The 18,789-nt window shown below is 49.4% G+C and overlaps 1 protein-coding gene across 1 annotated transcript in view; it reads left to right on the forward strand.

Annotated features, from left to right (window-relative positions):
- The window catches only part of LOC148507465 (2-acylglycerol O-acyltransferase 3-like), a 50,121-nt gene that overhangs the window by 12,302 nt on the left and 19,030 nt on the right, over window positions 1-18,789 (forward strand). The window contains exons 5-8 of the mRNA XM_088446109.1: window positions 1,136-1,206; window positions 3,718-3,922; window positions 10,149-10,323; window positions 10,723-10,925. Coding sequence (XP_088302235.1) covers window positions 1,136-1,206; window positions 3,718-3,922; window positions 10,149-10,323; window positions 10,723-10,925 — 654 coding nt within the window. The remainder of the gene's footprint in view (window positions 1-1,135; window positions 1,207-3,717; window positions 3,923-10,148; window positions 10,324-10,722; window positions 10,926-18,789) is intronic.

Raw genomic sequence — 18,789 nt, forward strand, 5'->3', positions numbered from 1 at the left:
GCCATCTTCAGATGGCGGTTGTTCTCGCAACCTTTCGGATCCCTCCGCCCCTGTCCGGCTCCTTCCGCCTGACACTGAGGCTTTTGTGTGCATGCGTGACCTGTAGGTCATGTATGGGCACTTGTTTCACTGCTCTGAAAGGAGCAGTGAAAAGACTAAGGGCTCTATTTATTAACATTATTTTGACTAAAATAAAGTGAAAAAGGGTGTTTTCACACCCGTTTCACATTATTTTAGTATCACCTATAGTTACTAAAGGGCAATTGGAGTAGAATTCGTAAAATTCTACTCCAACCCCTAAGTATCACTTATTTTTAGTAATCAGATCGCATTTCCCATAATTGTAATGGGAAATGTGATCTGTCTGGTAGTTACTAAAAATAAATTGTGAAAAAAAATACCTAGGGAGGCCCTGTGATAACGCCACCTGGAGGTGGCGTTATCCAGGGTCTCCCCTTGGTTACCTACTCTGCGCTAACGGGGAAAGCAGAGCTGGGAGTCGGTCCCAGTAATCAGCTGAATGGTCTAAACAGACCACTCGGGGCTCCGGGTGATGTCCTCCCTCCGGTCAGCTGGTCTCCCATGCTGCACTGCGGCCCGGTCATCAGGTGATCGGGTCCCAGTGCAGTATGGGATATCACCTGACCGGAGGCATGGAAGACATCACCGGAGGCCTGGATCATGCAGGTAAGTGTAATTAAGGGAGGGGGTCGCGGGGGGTCCAGGGCTTAGCACCGGGGGGCGGAGCTTAGCGCTGGGGGGAGGTAGCAGCGGTGGCCTGTCGGTGCATGCGCGGGCACTTTGTCATGGTATTTTTTGCGAAAATACCATGACTAGTATGTGGAGGGCATTCGCAGGGACAAGCTCTGTCCCTGCAAGGGATTTGTAGTAAATCCCTGTGATATTGCCTGAATTCACAATGTGAATTCAGTCGTTAATATCACACTACAATCTGCATTCAATATGCGGATTGTAGTAAATAGAGCCCTCAGGGAGAAAATGATTTTCGCATCAGCTGTCTCCGCGCCAGAGCAGTGATGAATATTTATTATTATATCCAGATCACTCAGCTGAGAGGGAACACTATTTGCATTTATTAATTAATCAGGTATGCTGGTTGTTTTTCTTCCTGCAGGTGGCCGTAGAACTGAATGGGTTCGGAGGTGGACAGTGTGGAAGTATTTCAGAGATTATTTCCCTATAAAGGTGCCTATAGTCATATTATTTAGGATTCATGCTGTAACCGTCTCATTGGGGGCGGGATGCAGCAAAGGTAGAAATGCCGTCAATCCCTGAAAATGCACCAAGCCACAAAATGCAATGCACTCTGGGGTCTGGTGGCGGTGGGTAACACCATCTTCTAATGGCGTTAACCCTATAAAAGCCTATGGGCTTCTATTGGGAGAGTGCTGTGAGAGGGATCCCTCTCAGAACCCCCCCTTCTGCGCATTTGCAGAAGGATGCCAGAGGGGCTTCTGGGCCATGGACCCAGAAATCCCCTCACCGCAAAGGGCCGCTCTTACTGAGAGAGCGGTCCTTTACGGTGTTCGTTATGCATCCCACCCTGGGTGTTGTACTGTACATTTTATTTGCATAATAACTGACGACATTATGACCCTCATTAAAAAGAAAAACTGCGCTGGAAAGAGGCAGCCACCAATTGACACAGTGTAATCATTTATTGTAACGATAAAGATATTGTGCTACACAGTAAAAAAAAACAAACAAACTGACTAGTCACTGCAACAATGTATCTGTGTTCAGTAGATTAGAATATACATAGAATTAGTGCTGCTGATCATTCAATGAACTAGCATATACAAATAATGACACATAAACCATACCAACAACATAAAATAGGAACCATATAAATGGTGGTAAATAAAAGTCCAGCTGGATATACGTAAATGAGGCAGATGAAACCTATAAGCATAGCCCGGATAAGGAGAAACGGGGGATCATGTACAATGTCAGTGGACTGCTTAACATCCGTATGTAACATACAAGAGTTACCATCCTCTTAGCGGGTCATTCAGACCCGCTCGCGAGCAAAGGACGCTTGCAAGCGGGTCGATGTTGCCCCACTGCGCATGCACACGACGGAGGGAGCTCCGTCATGTGCATGCGCGAGACCCGGATAGCGACGGGCTCTCCGTCGCTCCTGGTCTCGCACCAAAGGGGGCGTGCTGTCGATGTTGATTGACAGTACGCCCCCTTTGGTGGGCGTGTCGGGGGCGTGGCTGCCAGACGGAGGCACTCCCATGGGAACGCCTACCGTCTGAAGCCGGCCCCACTGACATCTCTGATAGAGCCAAAATCACTCCTGGGCTTGCGGCAGCGAGACCCTACCGCAGGGTCTCGTTGCAGGCCCGATGGTCGCGATGGTCAAAGACCATCGCGACCCTCTTTTTGGCCGCTCGCATATGCTGTGGGTGGTCACCCACAGCTATGTGAGCGGCCAGGAGGCCGCTCCATTTTCAGGTAGGAGGGCCCTGATTCAGAGCGAGCGCTCTGGTCAGAGCGTTCAGCTCTGAATCAGGCCCTTAGTTTCATAGCACAAGCATCGGTTGCTTTAATACATTTCTTCCAACACCAAAACATTTTGTTAGTGATCCTATGTTGTCGTAGTGTTCTGAAGTGGGGAGACCATCCTGGACCCTCCAAAATTGATCATTTTGTTAGCAGGACCCTATAGAAGGCTGTTGGTGGGCATGGTGTCAAATGGCTGATTTGTGGGGGGGGTTTTAATGCAAAAAAGTGACAAAGAGCAAACTTTTTTAGTTTAATCTCAAACGAATTAAATAAAAAATGCAAAAAAAAGAAGGCAAAAAGTTGATTTTACAAAAACAATTATACTTCAATTACAAAAAATATTGCAATTAAATTTGGGGTGCCTAAACTAATGAAAAAGTTGATTTGGGGGTATTTGAGGACATTTCTTTTACCCCCCAAAATTACATGTAATTATTGGACTAATTAAGCTAATTGGAATCTTCCAATTGCCTAATTAGTCTTTACGGGGGTGTCCAAGTGGTTCAGCACATTTTAACCTTAAAATAAAGATTTCCATTTCCATCTCTCACCCTCAGAGAGGTGCGAATGGAAAAATGCAAATTCAGTCTGACTGGTGCAGTGCGAGTTGCTAATTGGATTGCAAAATGAATTCGCTGTGCGACTTCGAAGAGAAAATAGCAACTCGCACCTAATATGATGGACCCCGTGGTATAAATTCATATTTAGGATTTAAGCCACTGTTGTAAGATTTAAGAAAAGTAATGTTGGGTTAAGGTAGTTAAGTTTTTCTGCTCTTTTCAGCAGGACATGCTAATCACCGAAGGCAGTAAAATACTTATATAAATAAACATTAATTAAAAAAATGGGGCCCTCCCTGTTTTTATACAATGCCTAATTGACTGTCTAGGGGGCAAGAGGGCAGCAACTGAATCTATTTTGAGAGTCCCTACTATACAGACTCCGCTACGAGGAAGTCTCTCGTGGGCCTGGGGCAAATGCTCTTTTTACCCCTTTACTAATTTGACCCTGCCTGAGACTGGTTTACATTTGGCACCGGAACAAATGATGAACCGGTAATCTCTGGCTATTTATTATGGTGTCCGGTCTCTTCTCTACTGCTGCATTTGAATCACTCTTGTGCATTTTCTGGTGCAGGAAATGTTTGTGCCTATTTATTTCATCTTCTTTATTGAATCTCAACAGCTTTTACAGTGCAGCCAACTCAGCCCGGACAGGAACTATGTCCTCGGGTGTCACCCACATGGCATTCTCTCAACCGCCTCCTTCTGCAACTTCGCTACCGAGGCCAATGGTTTCTCTGACCTGAACCCCGGGGTGCGGCCCTGGCTGGCTGTCCTTGCAGGGGTCTTCAGGCTGCCTATTTACCGTGATTATATCATGTCTGCAGGTGAGGAGATGACAGATTAATAGTTTAAATGACCAGAGCTGGATTAAGATCATCTGGTTTGTGGCTTCCTCTTGGTCTGTGCGGACACACCCTTTTGCCTCTGCCTTACGGAAACTCTGCCCATAAGCCAGCATTGGTAATGATGGTGAAGATTTATTGGGAGATGCATCAAACCTTCTAAAGAGGGCAAATGTAGGTGTTGCCCATAGCAACCAATGAGCTTCTAGTTTTCATTTATCAAGTATGTTCTATAAAATGATAGCTAGAATTTGATTGGCTGCTATAGGTAGCTTCATGACTTGTCCTCCTTAGAAGATTTGATACATCTTCCACCGATCTTGCTGCTTCCTCTTCTTTAAATGCTTTTTACCCTTGTCTCTAATTCTCTATCCTTTAGCCCTTGTTCTCTTTTCTATAGCATAGTACTAAGCACAGATTGGTTCCCCTCTGAACCCTGTTCTGCCCGGACTTGTGGTGTTGGAAGTATGCATAGAATAATTTAGTTCTTTTTAGTCTAAACTATTGTGAATGACATTTATTTCCTGTCCTGGCCTCTGCATGGTGGGGCTGTTAAAATACAGATTTTCTTCTTCAAAGGGAAACTAACCTCAAGATTGTTCTTTGTACATCAGGGACATGTGTTGTAAACCAGACATGGGTTTATGATAGTCATCTGTACAGGCTAGGAACAAGCCTAAGAAGTCGTGTCCTCCATCACACTGTCTGTTCTCTGTTATATTCAGTCTTCCCTGGGCCTGGCATTGCCACAAGAACCTATCCCTCCCTCAGCAGTGACATCATGCATATTACTAGCCAAGAGGTCAACTAGTGCGGTAAGATTATGTCCCCATCATATGCAGGGCCGGCCCTAGCCTAAATTTTTTAGTAAGCGAGTATATTATTGGGCGCCCCCAGGCATATTGTTGCGCGTGCCCAAAACAAATTAAGGGGCCGTGGTCTCATGGAAAAAGCCATAACGATGACACACACCCCTTTCTCGTCACTATGGGAACAGTCCTTTACATTCCATATGCACTTTAATGCAGTCCCCCCAGTGGTGCCCCTTATACAGTACCTCTAGTATGCAATGCCCCCCAGTAGTGGTCCCTCTTATGCAGGCCCCAAGTAGTGCCCCTTATACATTGCCCCCAGTAGTGGTCACCCTTGTGCAGGACTCCAGTAGTGCCCCCAGTAGTGATCCCCCCTATGCAGTGCCCCATATACAGTGCCCCCAGTAGTTGTCCCCCCTGTGCAGTATCCTTGTGCCCCCAGTAGTAAGCCCCTTATATAGTGCCCCCAGTAGTAGTCCCCCATATGCAGTGCCCCCTGTAGTGATCCCCCCTATGCATTGCCCCTTTTTACAGTGCCCCCAGTAGTGGTCCACCCTGTGTAGTGCCCCTTGTGCCCCCAGTAGTAAGCCCCTTATATAGTGCCCCCAGTAGTAGTCCCCCCTATGCAGTGCCCCCAGTAGTGGTACCCCCTATGCAGTGCCCCCTGTAGTGGTCCCCCTGTGCAGTGCCCTTTATGCCCCCAGTAGTAAGCCCCTTATAGAGTGCCCCCAGTAGTACTCCACCCTATGCAGTGCCCCTAGTAGGGGTACCCCCTACATCATGATGTCTCTCCCATTACCTACTGTGAGAGCCGGAAGATGGAGCTCATGAGTGGGCGCAGTAGCCAATGAGAATCTGACAGACTCTCATTGGCTGCTAATTAAAACAAACACACAGGTGCCAGCGCCGGCGGCTGTGTGTTTGTCACTGTGTAGCGCTGACCGAACTCCGTCCGGTCAGCGCTACACACACGGTGCAGCTCTGTCACAGAGACACAGTCTGCCCGCGGCCCGCATAGACGCAGCTGAGGCGCCCTCCACTAAAGTGGTGTCCTATTTAGCTGCATACCATGCGTATGGGTAGAACCGGCCCTGATTATATGCCCAAATCTGCTAGATGGTGAAATCCTCAAGGAGACATTGTCGCACTTGAGGGTTGGTTTGGGCTGGTACAGGTGTGGGAGGCTGAAGAGGAGACTTGGGAGGTGTGAATAAACCTGGGTGGCTGGAGTCAAGACTTCCTCATGTAATGCTGTGAGGAGGTAGAGGAGCCAGAGAGGATGATGGGCCGAAGGTGAGGACAGGAATAGACTGTCATTATTAAACAGCAGGTTGGAATGAGAACTGGAGATGATAATACTGAATGAATGAGCAGAATTGGATTGAGACCGATGATGCTGGATTGAGAGCTGGATCGGTTTGAGACTAATGTTGATGATTTGAAGAATTTGATAGATTTGAGACCGATATTAATTAATTGATGAACTTGATCGGTTGGAACCGATGTTGATGAATTGAAGAACTTAGGGCCTGATTCAGACCCGCTCGCGAGTGCTGAGCGCTCGCAAGCGGATCGATGGTGCCCTAGTGCGCATGCGCACGACGAAGGGAGCTCCGTCGTGCGCATGCGCGAGACCCGAATAACGACGGGGTAGCCGTCGTTATGGTTCTCGCACCAAAGGGGGCGTGGCTGCCAGACGAAGGCGTTCCCATGGGAATGCCTACCGTCTGGGTCCGGCCCCACTGACATCACTAGTGATGTCAGTGGGAGTGATTTTGGCTCGTCGCAAGCCCGATGGTCGCGATGGTCTTGACCATCGTGACCATCTTTTTGGCCGCTCGCATATGCTGTGGGTGGTCACCCACAGCTATGCGAGCGGCCAGGAGGTCGCTCCAAGTTTAGGTAGGAGGGTCCTGATTCAGAGCGAGTGCTCTGGTCAGAGCGTCCGGCTCTGAATCAGGCCCACAATTCATAAGAGTCCAATGTTGATGAATTGATGATTTTGATCAGTTGGGACCAATGTTGATGAATTGAAGAACTTAATTGATAGGCGTCTGATGTTGATGAAATGATGAACTTGATCGCTTGGGACTGAGGTTGAAGAATTGATTAACTTAATTGATATGTGTCCAATGTTGGAAGCATCAGATGAGACCAATGGTAGGAGGTATTGTCTGGAACCGATGGTGGCTGTAAGAATAAGTCTCAGTGGTAAAAACCAGACTGGTATAGGAGACTTGTTTACCAGATATAGGGACTGGATATAATGGACTGGGACCATTCAGATACATTGTACCCGGGAGCTCAGCACAGAGCTCTAACTTCAGCAAGAAGCGACGTTGTACTGGCAACAGAGGCCAATCTGGAAATGGAATTTATAGGGGAGGATCCCCAGGGATTGGATGCTGCGATCAGCTGGTCTGGGAGCAGCGCTCTGAGTGGAGAAAGAGTGTCAGGTGACAGAGTCCAACATGGCTGCACCCACACTGTTGTTTATGAGGGAACTCTGGTGTGTAGCCTGTGTGCCATCATGCTGAGAAGAAACGCTGTGAGCAAGAGGCTGCAGAGAGCCATCTCCATGCTCTGTAACAGGACACTGAGCAGACGGGGCAGGAGCAGCACAGACAGACCTCAGCACCAGCCAGGAGCAATGTGCAGCATGAGCGAACCTCTGTGCTATCCTGGACAGGCACCGGTGCGGTAAGAAAGTGGTTTTAGTAGTCCGGAGCGTGACAGCCTTGCTATAACTATCACAGGAAGTAAGATACATCCTTGTGATGATACCCAAGGAGGGAGTGGATTATCGCAGGATTTTATTAGGCAAATGTTTCCTAAACTATCTCTGAGTGGCCACTCAACCAGGATGCACACCTGATGAGTGTCTAGGGCAGTGATGTCCTGTGAGGTCAATGGCTAGAGGGGCACACATGGAGATGGGTCTGAGTGCTGGGAGCCTGTCTCACCCCCTACTCACTGTAACTCTCTCCTCACTTCACTAGGATTCAGTGTCCCTAGATTTTCATATATGCATCACTGTCTTCTCTTGCTTCTGCTGACTGATCTCCGATCTGTAAACACTGCAGTGCACTTCCTGGTCACATTACACATCCAAGGTGTCCATCAGTGCTAAAGGCATGCCCCCCCCCCATACTCAGAGGCATGCCTCTATTACCTCTCTCTCTGTGCAGCTTACTGTCTGTGGTGTGGGCCCACCCCCAGCTCTGCAAGTAGTGTCTGACTATACAGAAGTATATCTTACACGAAGTGAGGCTGAGCTATTGCTGCCTCATCTCCTGTCTCCCAGCAGTCCTAGGGAGCTCCACAAAGCTGGTGAGTGTTAACTATAAAAATGATTACAATAAACGAGGAAGAAGTTATAAGTATCTTCTTTGTATTATCTTAATCATTTTTATATAAAATCTCGGGAGTATGACAGGGGAGGCTCTGCCTGGTCTAGGAAACAAGGGAAAGGGTATGAAATACCGCCGGCCGTCAGTGGCAGCCCGACATCAGCAGAGTTCCGAGCAGCGGAAGCCCGACAGCGCTGGAAATCCCGATCGTGGATAGGTAAGTATCTACTAACCTAACCTAACCCCCATAACCCTAACCCTCCTTAGGGGTGCCTAACCCTAACTACCCCCCCAAGTGCCTAACCCTAATCCCCCCTCTAAGTGCCTAACCCTAACCACCCCCTTCCCCGCTGCCTAAACCTAAGTCCCCCGGCGGGTGCCTAACCCTAAGTCCCCCCCGGGGGTGCCTAACGCTCCCTCCCCCTAGCCTTACCCTCACCCTCCCGGGGGTGTGCCTAACCCTAAGTCCCCCCGGGAGCCCAAAACCTAACCCTTCCCCCCCCACGGCTGTCCGCTCGCGGCGCCCGGCATCACTACGATCGGGATGCCGGGTGCCAGTCTCCCGGCGTCGGGGAAATGCGGGCGTCTACATCTAGACGGCCGGCATTTCACCCTTGCCGGGATATGACAGTCGGGAAGCCGGCTGCCGGTATTTAGGCAGTCGGCTTCCCGGTTGCATACCGAAACAAGGATCTTGGGCACGTCACGGTGGTAGAAACACATGCTCCGAAAGATGGCAGAAAGATGGTCAATGCCCATTAACTAGTGTTTATTTAGACAGCAAATTGTCCACCATCAAACTCTTAAACTTGTTCCCCACTACACACAGGTCTACTCTTGCTTTGGCAACAGACAAACCCAGGTGCCTTCCCACTTTCTGCAGGTTGGAGTAGGGAAGAGAGACCTCTTTTCTTCCCAAGCTTAGCATTCCGTTTCATGAACAGTTCAGCTTCCCCGGGGGAAGGTTCCCTATTGGATTACATTATCTGGATGGCTTTTGGTTCCCTCCTATTAGCCTGGGACTTGGTCTGAGAACACATTACCAAGTAATTAAAGTGGGGAATATTGGCCTTTGGCTACCTGCAACTTTGGCCCTTGAGTCATTTTCATGTCCCCTACACCCAGAAGTTCTGGCCAATGTAGAATGATTCCGACCAACTGTTGAGACTGCACGATTTGGGGGATTGTGAAGTCACATGGAAATAGAGCTCTGCACATGACAAATAAAAACCCACTGGGCCCAAAGTACCTTATTACTATCTGGGTGGAAAGAGTCCCTATCTATAACCACTGTAATTAAAAAAAATATTGGCCAAGCGCAAGTTGAAGAGGCCTGATTCTGAGCCGAATGCGGAACGGATCTCGCGGACATCTGCAAACGGGCGAAGATTGAAAGTGCGGACGGATCAGTCCGTTCATTGATGGATCACTCTTTCCGTTTCTGGGCATCAATTGGGAGATGCCGTGGGAGCATCAGGTGCGTGTAGGCGGGCTTCCGTGCTCGTTTTGCAGCGTGCTGACGGAGATGGGCCACCTGTACCTGACGGGTCGTTTGCACCCAGCATGGGATGGGGGTGGCAAGTCTTGATACTAATGATGATGGCTTCGGGTGTCGACAGAAAAACAGCGGGAGGTCCAGGCCTTCTGCATGAAGACGGACGGATATTCGTCATAGACAGGCTGATACTAGCATTACCATAAGATAGCGAACGAGCTTGCCGCTGCCGCATTTAGAAACGGTCACAGATGCGTTTTCTTAGTATCAGGCCCTAAGTGTTTAGTAGCAGAAGTCAATGCATGAGTGCAATAGCTGGACAGGTCTTCAGAAGACCATAACTGTGGGACAGAGGGAAATATAGGCTACGTACTGTACGTAGGAACGCATGTTGGGCACATTCTGTCTTACTCATTCTTCTGCTCCAAATCTTCATTCTGCATTTAGTTTCTGACCTTCTCCACCATGGTCTTCCATCCACCCATTTTGGGTCACCCGATACAATCTTTCTCTACCCATCTAATCATCATTTCTCTTCCCCTCTCTCCTAGGAATAGCTCCTGTAAGTAAGGACAGCATAAAGTACCTCCTCTCCCGCTGCGGTACAGGAAACGCTGTTTTCATCGTGGTGGGGGGAGCGGCAGAATCCTTGCACAGCAACCCCGGGGAGCACGTGGTGACGCTGAGCGGAAGAAAGGGCTTTGTTAGACTGGCCCTGGAGAATGGGTATGTAACAAAGGCCAGAGATGACAGAATTACCGGGTAACATGCTGCAACAAAACTCACGTCAAAATAATTGTCGGTAATTTTTTTAAAGGTGAAAGAGTGAGCGTAACGCTCTGCATGCAGCGGGGACAGCGCACACATAACCGTTTTCTGTAACACTCCATAAATAGCTTTGCCAGCGATCCCGCTGTGTTCTTCAATAACCTTATAGAACAGTTGACTATGCAATGCAAAAAAGAAATGCTTCCACTGCAATGTTTTGCTGAAGCTTTGACTTCTGTTTTGCCTTTACACATGTATTAGGGAATGTTCTAGCAATCGAGTGGTTGTAAATGGACGCACTGTAACGTAAAGGGCCAAATGAACCTATAAGCTGACCCACTCTGTATTTTCTTTCAGGGCAGACCTGGTTCCGGTGTATTCCTTTGGCGAGACTGATATCTATGAGCAACTCCATTTCCCGGAGAATTCCTGGCGCCGGAAGCTGCAGATCTTCTTCAAGAATTACATGGGCTTTGCCCCCTGTCTTTTTATAGGCACGGGGGTATTCGGCGAGGGCACGTGGGGTCTTAACCCTTTTCCTCGACCCCTCACTACTGTGGGTGAGTAACAGGTAGCGATGAGGTGGTTTATTGGCCAATTGTATATCTGGGTGGAGCCAAATGGCATAGAAAACAAGACAAGGCTACACAATAATATAGTAAGTACAGTATATCCCTATCACTATACAGGGATAAAGTACACTGACACACAAATAATGCAATATAGAAAAGTACAAACCGATAGTACAGGGGGAATAAACCCAAACAGTGAAATATTTAAACAGCAAAGAGTACCAGTAACACTCAATGGCCCAATGTTCTGGGAAGGGTAGACAGGAAATATTAGACAGGGATTGTGCAGGTGGAGAGGAAGAGGACAGAGGGCCCTGCTCATGAGAGCTTACAGACTAGGGGAATCAGGATCTAGCTGGGAGGTGAACTGGGAAGAAATGTGGATAGAGGGCAAAGAGTTGAGAGTTAAGAATGTTCCAATATACCAGGGTAGCAGATATCTCTCTCTATCTGACATTAGCTAGCGGACACAAGCGCCGGAAAGTTACGCTTTCCGCAGCTTAAACCTACTCGGACTGCTGTGTCCTTATTCGTACATATGGGGATGCATATGTGATGTGCTAATCCTCAGATATCACCTAGGCAGACAGTCAATTAGAAATTCGAAGCTACTTTATTTAACAAGGAAGTTACAAACATCACTTTGTTACAATGCCAAGCAAAACATGACAATAATAGTGTACGAAGAGGCACACAGATCCGGTAAGAGAACACATGAGAGAGGCCTTGTCGGTGACCTGAGCTGTTAGGAAGAATTTCACCGTAATGGAGACCCCACTGGTCTGTCCAGCCCAGACGTCACCCGACATTTGCCAAGCACACAGTTTAAAAAACTGTCAGACCTTTACCATCGTCTCGTTTGCTGGTGTGTCGGATGTAACTACACAATACCATTATACATGGCGAGTAAGCCAGGCAAGCTGACTGCCTTCCAATCATCCATCATTTCCCACACAGGGGTTGCATTTGCGGAGTGAAGTCTGTAAAGCTTCTGTTCTCCTCAGGGCCCCCTGAGGTGACTGGTGAGAGTTTAAGCTGGATTCTGGGAACAAGAGTTTTTGTGAATAATGGCCCGACCTGACTACAGTCAGTGATCTAAGGGGAATGGAACGTAGATACAGGAATAATCATCCTGTAACAGGTTATGGACAAATCTCATAGTCCATTAAAGACCCACATGGATATTAAAAATTACTTAGCTGCAGAGGACAGAGAGGGTGTAACGGGCAGGGTTAACCTCTATGAACAATAACTGGTACTGTACTTTCTTGTAACATATCTCGTTCTTTCTTGAAATGTGTAGCACTGGCGATGGCTGACTCCAGATCCCTATTCTGATTAATTCCCTTTTTATACCCATTAGAACCTGGGCTTGTTTTGTGCCAGCTTGGATGCAGTGCGGAAGTTACAAGCAATATTGACTATTAGGGGTATATTTGCTAAAGTGTAGGTTTTTAGAGGTGGATATGTTTCCCATAGCAACCAATCAGATTCTACTTAACATTTATCTAGCACCTTCTAGAAGATAATAGCTAGAATCTGATTGGTTGCTATGGGCAACATCTCCACTTCTAAAAGCCTGCACTTATTGCGGTGGCTAGGGACGAGTAGGAATCACAGTGATGACAACTGAGAGATGAATGAATAGTTCAGTTGAATATTCAAGTAGAAGACATAAACCAAAAAATCGAAAGCAGGGAGGTTAATTTATTAAGATTTGTATTCGGTCGATTTAGTGTACTTATGCCATTCGGGTGTGATTTTGCAATTCGGAGATTTACTAAAGCCCAAACCGATGGCAACTCGCAGGTGAAACACGACTTAAACCAATTCGGCACAATGCACCAACGGACCAAACATTGTATCATTAACACTCACTCAAATACAAAGCACGGATTTGCTAAGAATCCTGTTGTCAAACTCGATCACACCAAAATCGCAGCACAATGCACAAAATAAATAGACCTGCCTGTGAGCAGCGTGTTTGATGGGAGCACTGCACAGATCAGTAGGATCTGTGCAGACTTTGGTGTTAAAGTGTGTAATTAAAAGGTTAATTGTGTGGAGTTTGTATATCCTCTCTATGCTTGCGTGGGTGTCCTCCGGGTACTGGAGTTTACTCCCACACTCCAAAAATATACTGGTAGGTTAATTGGCTCCCGACAAATAAATTAACCCTAGTGTGTATGCGTGTGAGCATGTGATAGGGAACATAGATTGTAAGCTCCACTGGGACAGGGACTGATGTGAATGGCCAAATATTCTCTGTAAAGCGCTACGGAATATGTGTGCGCTATATAAATAACTGGTAATAAATTATTAGAAAAAAATATGTGGGTTTCTTCCCCAAAATACATAACCAGTCCCAGACTTCTGAGCATGGTCTGGTACTGGAAAATCGGGGAAACAACCGGTGTGGGGTCCCCCCTATTTTCCGGTAACCAGCACGGGGCTGAATCTGGCGGGGGGGGGGAGTGTGCTCACACTATAGCAGGGAGACACAGAACATGGGGCCCCCCTGTCATAATGTAAACCAACCCCAAACTGGTCAGCCCAGGGCTGGAAATCCTCAGATAGCGGGGACACCAACAATAAAATTGGGACCCCTCCTCCTGAGGATCTGGCCTGAAAGCCTGGGGCTCTTCCCCACACCACTGGTGGCATTGGGTATGGGGGTATTGGTGTAAAATATAGAATCAATATTGTTATTTACAATGGAAACACAGGTCCCAGCAAGCCTGCCCCGGCATGCAAGGCACTTGGAGAACCACAATAGCCAGCATGCCCTGACATTGTAAAGAAAATATTACAAAAACCATAGGACTCACACACCGAATATTTTAATCCTTTATTACACACACTTCACACTCGGGGCCTGATTCGGTAAGGATCGCTAGGCCACTGCAGCACTACATAAGGATGCCCGCTTTACCTCACACACATCAGTAATGTTTAGCAAAACTGCAAAACCATCGATGCAATCGAGTACCATCGCAGCCTCACGCACACTTGACCATACTCAGGAATGACTAACCTCAGCGCACGCTATGAGTCCTCAGGCTGTCCATCACAGTGTATAATATATGCACGCCCCTGCAACAGCGTTCTTCAAATGCACTGGCACGCCTGCGTTTCGCCAACCATCCCCTCGTCACCACCCACAAACGGCACTTCCTGTCAATTAATCTGGGATGGGTCTCCGCGGTCAATACAATCGCAGTCCCGAGTGACTGGAACGCGCAGGCGCATTGGGATGCATACGCATGCACAGCACGCAACAATCGGCCAATTGAGTGTGTATTAGCAGCTGTGATCCAAGCTTGTCCTGTAGAAATCCACTCTTGGTAAAATTAAAATGCCTTGTCCCGAGCCCACGGACACACTGTACTGTCTATACAGTACAGCACCCGAATGACAGTTCACACATAGGACCTCCTTCAGAGCCGCTCGCTGCTGGTGGGCGCTCACTCTGAATGTGGGCGTTTTTTTTTTTCTCCGGCCGCTCGCTAAGCTGTGGGAGACCACCCACGGATTGTGCGAGCGGCCAGGAGACCATCGTGACCATCGGCCTTGCGTCGAGACCCTACGGTAGGGTCTAGGCTGCCGCAAGGGCGAGAGAACTTCCTGCTCTAATAGAGCAGGAAGTCCACTACTGACATCACTAGTGATGTCAGTAACCCCTCCCAACAAACGCCAGGCGTTCCTAAGGGAACACCTGAGTCTGTCTGGCCAAAGCAAAACGCGGTGAGCTGTCAATCAACATCGACAGCCACTCAGCAGGGCTCGCGCATGCGCACGCCGGACGTGGCGCATGCGCAGGGCATTAACATCGAGCGGCTCTGAATCGGGCCCATGGTTCTCTGCACTATAGAGCTGATTGGCTAAGAGTCAGACTGCTCTCAGCCAATCAGTGGGCGGTTTCTATGGCAGCACCAGCTGACTGGCTGAGAGTGCTCTGAATCTTAGACTATAGTTCAGAGAACAGACAATTGTTCAGAGAATCACGTAGTAAATGTCAGTCTGGTGCTGTACTGTATAGACTAGGGAGAGAGGGCCTAAGTCAGACCTGCTTGCGAGCGCTGATCGCTCGCAAGCGGGTTGATGTTGGCCCAGTGCGCATGCGCACGAGGGAGCCGGGTCCGTCGTGCGCATGCGCGTGACCCGGATAGCGACGGCCAAGCCGTCACTCTGGGCCTCGCTACAAAGGGGGCGTGCTGTCGATGGTAAGTGACAGCACGCCCCCTTTGGTGGGCGTGACGGGGGCGTGGCTGCCCAGATGGAGGCGTTCCCATGGGAACGTCTACCGCCTGGGGCCGGCCACACTGATATCACAAGTGATGTCAGTGGGAGTGCTCTCGGCTCTGATAGAGCCGAAAGCACTTCAGGGCTTGTGGCAACGAGACCCAACCACAAGGGTCTCGTCGCAAACCCGATGGTCGCGATGGTCTTGACCATCGTGACCATCTTTTTGGCCGCTCTAAAAAAAGAGAAGGACGGCCCTGATTCAGAGTGAGCGCTCTGTCAGAGCGTCCGGCTCTGAATCAGGGCCAGAGATGCTCTGCACTGTATATTTCTGACATTTGAGTGAGATGCTCTGCTCTGTGTATTACGAACCACTGCGTGAGATTCTCTGTGCTATGTATTACTGAGATGATCTGCAAAGTGCCTGGGTGAGATGATCTACATTGTGTCTGGGTGAGATGATCTGCAGTGTGTCTGGGTGAGACACTCTACTTTGGGTTAGGATGAGGTAATCTGCAGAATATCTGAGTGAGGCAATCTACAGTATATTGTGTCTGGCTGAGGTGACTACAGAGTGCCTGGGTGAGATGATCTGCAGAGTGTCTGGGTGAGACAATTTACTTTGTGTTGAGATAAAATGATCTGGGGAGTGCCTGGCTGAGATGGTCTGCAGAATACCTTGGGGAGGTGACTGATCTACATTGTGTCAGAGTGAGATGATCTGTATTTTTTTTCTGGGTGAGTTGATCTGCAGAATACCTGTGGGAGGCAATCTGTGTCTGGGTGAGATGATCTGTAGAATACAATAGAGAGGTGATGTACATTGTGTCTGGGTGAGATCATCTGCATAATGCCTGAGTGGCAGAATCTCCAGTACTTTGTGTCAGAGTGAGATGATCTGCACATTGCCTTAGTGAGATGATCTGCATAATGCCAGGGTGAGATGATCTGCAGAATACCTGGGGGAAGCAATCTACATTGTGCCTGGGTGAGATGATCTGTAGAGTGCCTGGATAAACTTATCTGCAGAATACCAGTGGCAGATGATCTATTTTGTGTCTGGGTGAGATGATCTGTAGGGTGCTTTGGTGCGATAATTTGCCAAATACCAGGGGTGGGGTAGACAATCTACATTACATCTGGGTGAGATGCTCTGCAAAGTGCCTGAGAAATATGATCCAGATACTGTGTATTAGGATGAAATGATCTGCACCGTGACTAGATAAAAAAATCTAGAGTGTCCCTAAGGTGCCTATTTATCATTTAATATTTGCAGTGTATTCCCGCAAATATTAAGTATCCCCCTAAAGTATTATGGAGGGATCACCGATATCTGTTGCTGTCTCTCCATTTCCGCCAGCACCGCAACCTCCATAGGTGTCTATGGGGAATGCGATGCTCTCAGATTTACCAAGTGCCGGAATGAGCAGAATTCCCGGAATTTGGTCCCTGCAGCTTACGCCATTTGGCAAGTGAGATGATCTGCGGTGTGCTTTTGCATAAGATGATATGCAGGGAGGTGATCTAAATTGTGTCTGGGTGAGATGATATTCAGAGTTCCTGGGTGAGATGATCTGCGGAATAGCAGTTGGAGATAAACTGCATTGTATCTGGGTGAGATGCTCTGCAGTGTGCCTGCGTGAGATGACTTAGTGGTGAGCTACATTGTGTCTGGGTAAGATGCTCTGCAGAGTGCCTGGGTTAAATGACCTTCAGAAAGCCCGGGGGGAGGTGAACTACATTGTGCCTGGCTGAGATGCTTAGAGAGTGTAATTCTAGGTTATGGTAACATTAGATGCAGATTCTGTGTCATCTGGTTACACAGATACCAGGAGACCCAGGCGAGATATATATATATATATATTTAGAGGACATCGTGATAGTGAGGATGAGAGGACCAGGTACAGTACACAAAGAGGCCAATGGAAAGAAAAGGACGGGGAGGGGGGGTGGGGGGAGCGGGTGGAGGATGGAGAGCAGAGAAGAAGCAATGTGCAGAAGACAGAGCTTTAGCTGCAGAGACTGAGGAAGAACAGGCAGAGATGCTGGGAGGGAGAGCTGGTGGAAGGGAGGATAGACTGGGTGGGGGAGTGAGAGAGGGGGGAGGGGGTGTAAGAGGAACAGGCAGAGATGCTGGGAGGGAGAGCTGGTGGAGGGGAGGATAGACTGGGTGGGGGAGTGAGAGAGGGGAGGGGGTGTAAGAGGAACAGGCAGAGATGCTGGGAGCGAGAGCTGGAGGAGGGGAGGATAGACTGGGTGGGGGAGTGAGAGAGGGGAGGGGGTGTAAGAGGAACAGGCAGAGATGCTGGGAGGGAGAGCTGGTGGAGGGGAGGATAGACTGGGTGGGGGAGTGAGAGAGGGGGGAGGGGGTGTAAGAGGAACAGGCAGAGATGCTGGGAGGGAGAGCTGGTGGAAGGGATGATAGACTGGGTGAGGGAGTGAGAGAGGGGGGAGGGGGTGTAAGAGGAACAGGCAGAGATGCTGGGAGGGAGAGCTGGTGGAGGGAGGATAGACTGGGTGGGGGAGTGAAAGAGGGGGGGAGGGGGTGTAAGAGGAACAGGCAGAGATGCTGGGAGGGAGAGCTGGTGGAGGGGAGGATTGACTGGGTGGGGGAGTGAGAGAGGGGAGGGGGTGTAGGAGGAACAGGCAGAGATGCTGGGAGGGAAAGCTGGTGGAAGGGAGGATAGACTGGGTGAGGGAGTGAGAGAGGGGGTGTAAGAGGAACAGGCAGAGATGCTGGGAGGAAGAGCTGGTGGAGGGGAGGATAGACTGGGTGGGGGAGTGAGAGAGGGGGGAGGGGGTGTAAGAGGAACAGGCAGAGATGCTGGGAGGGAGAGCTGGTGGAAGGGATGATAGACTGGGTGAGGGAGTGAGAGAGGGGGGAGGGGGTGTAAGAGGAACAGGCAGAGAAGCTGGGAGGGAGAGCTGGTGGAAGGGATGATAGACTGGGTGAGGGAGTGAGAGAGGGGGGAGGGGGTGTAAGAGGAACAGGCAGAGATGCTGGGAGGGAGAGCTGGTGGAGGGGAGGATAGACAGGGTGGGGGAGTGAAAGAGGGGGGAGGGGGTGTAAGAGGAACAGGCAGAGATGCTGGGAGGGAGAGCTGGTGGAGGGGAGGATTGACTGGGTGGGGGAGTGAGAGAGGGGAGGGGGTGTAGGAGGAACAGGCAGAGATGCTGGGAGGGAAAGCTGGTGGAAGGGAGGATAGACTGGGTGAGGGAGTGAGAGAGGGGGGAGGGGGTGAAAGAGGAACAGGCAGAGATGCTGGGAGGGAGAGCTGGTGGAGGGGAGGATAGACTGGGTGGGGGAGTGAGAGAGGGGGGAGGGGGTGTAAGAGGAACAGGCAGAGATGCTGGGAGGGAGAGCTGGTGGAAGGGATGATAGACTGGGTGAGGGAGTGAGAGAGGGGGGAGGGGGTGTAAGAGGAACAGGCAGAGATGCTGGGAGGGAGAGCTGGTGGAAGGGATGATAGACTGGGTGAGGAAGTGAGAGAGGGGGGAGGGGGTGTAAGAGGAACAGGCAGAGATGCTGGGAGGGAGAGCAGGTGGAGGGGAGGATAGACTGGGTGGGGGAGTGAAAGAGGGGGGAGGGGGTGTAAGAGGAACAGGCAGA

This window comes from Taudactylus pleione, unplaced genomic scaffold, assembly GCF_031769625.1.
Source record: "Taudactylus pleione unplaced genomic scaffold, aTauple2 ptg000393l, whole genome shotgun sequence".
NCBI classification, from domain to species: domain Eukaryota; kingdom Metazoa; phylum Chordata; class Amphibia; order Anura; family Myobatrachidae; genus Taudactylus; species Taudactylus pleione.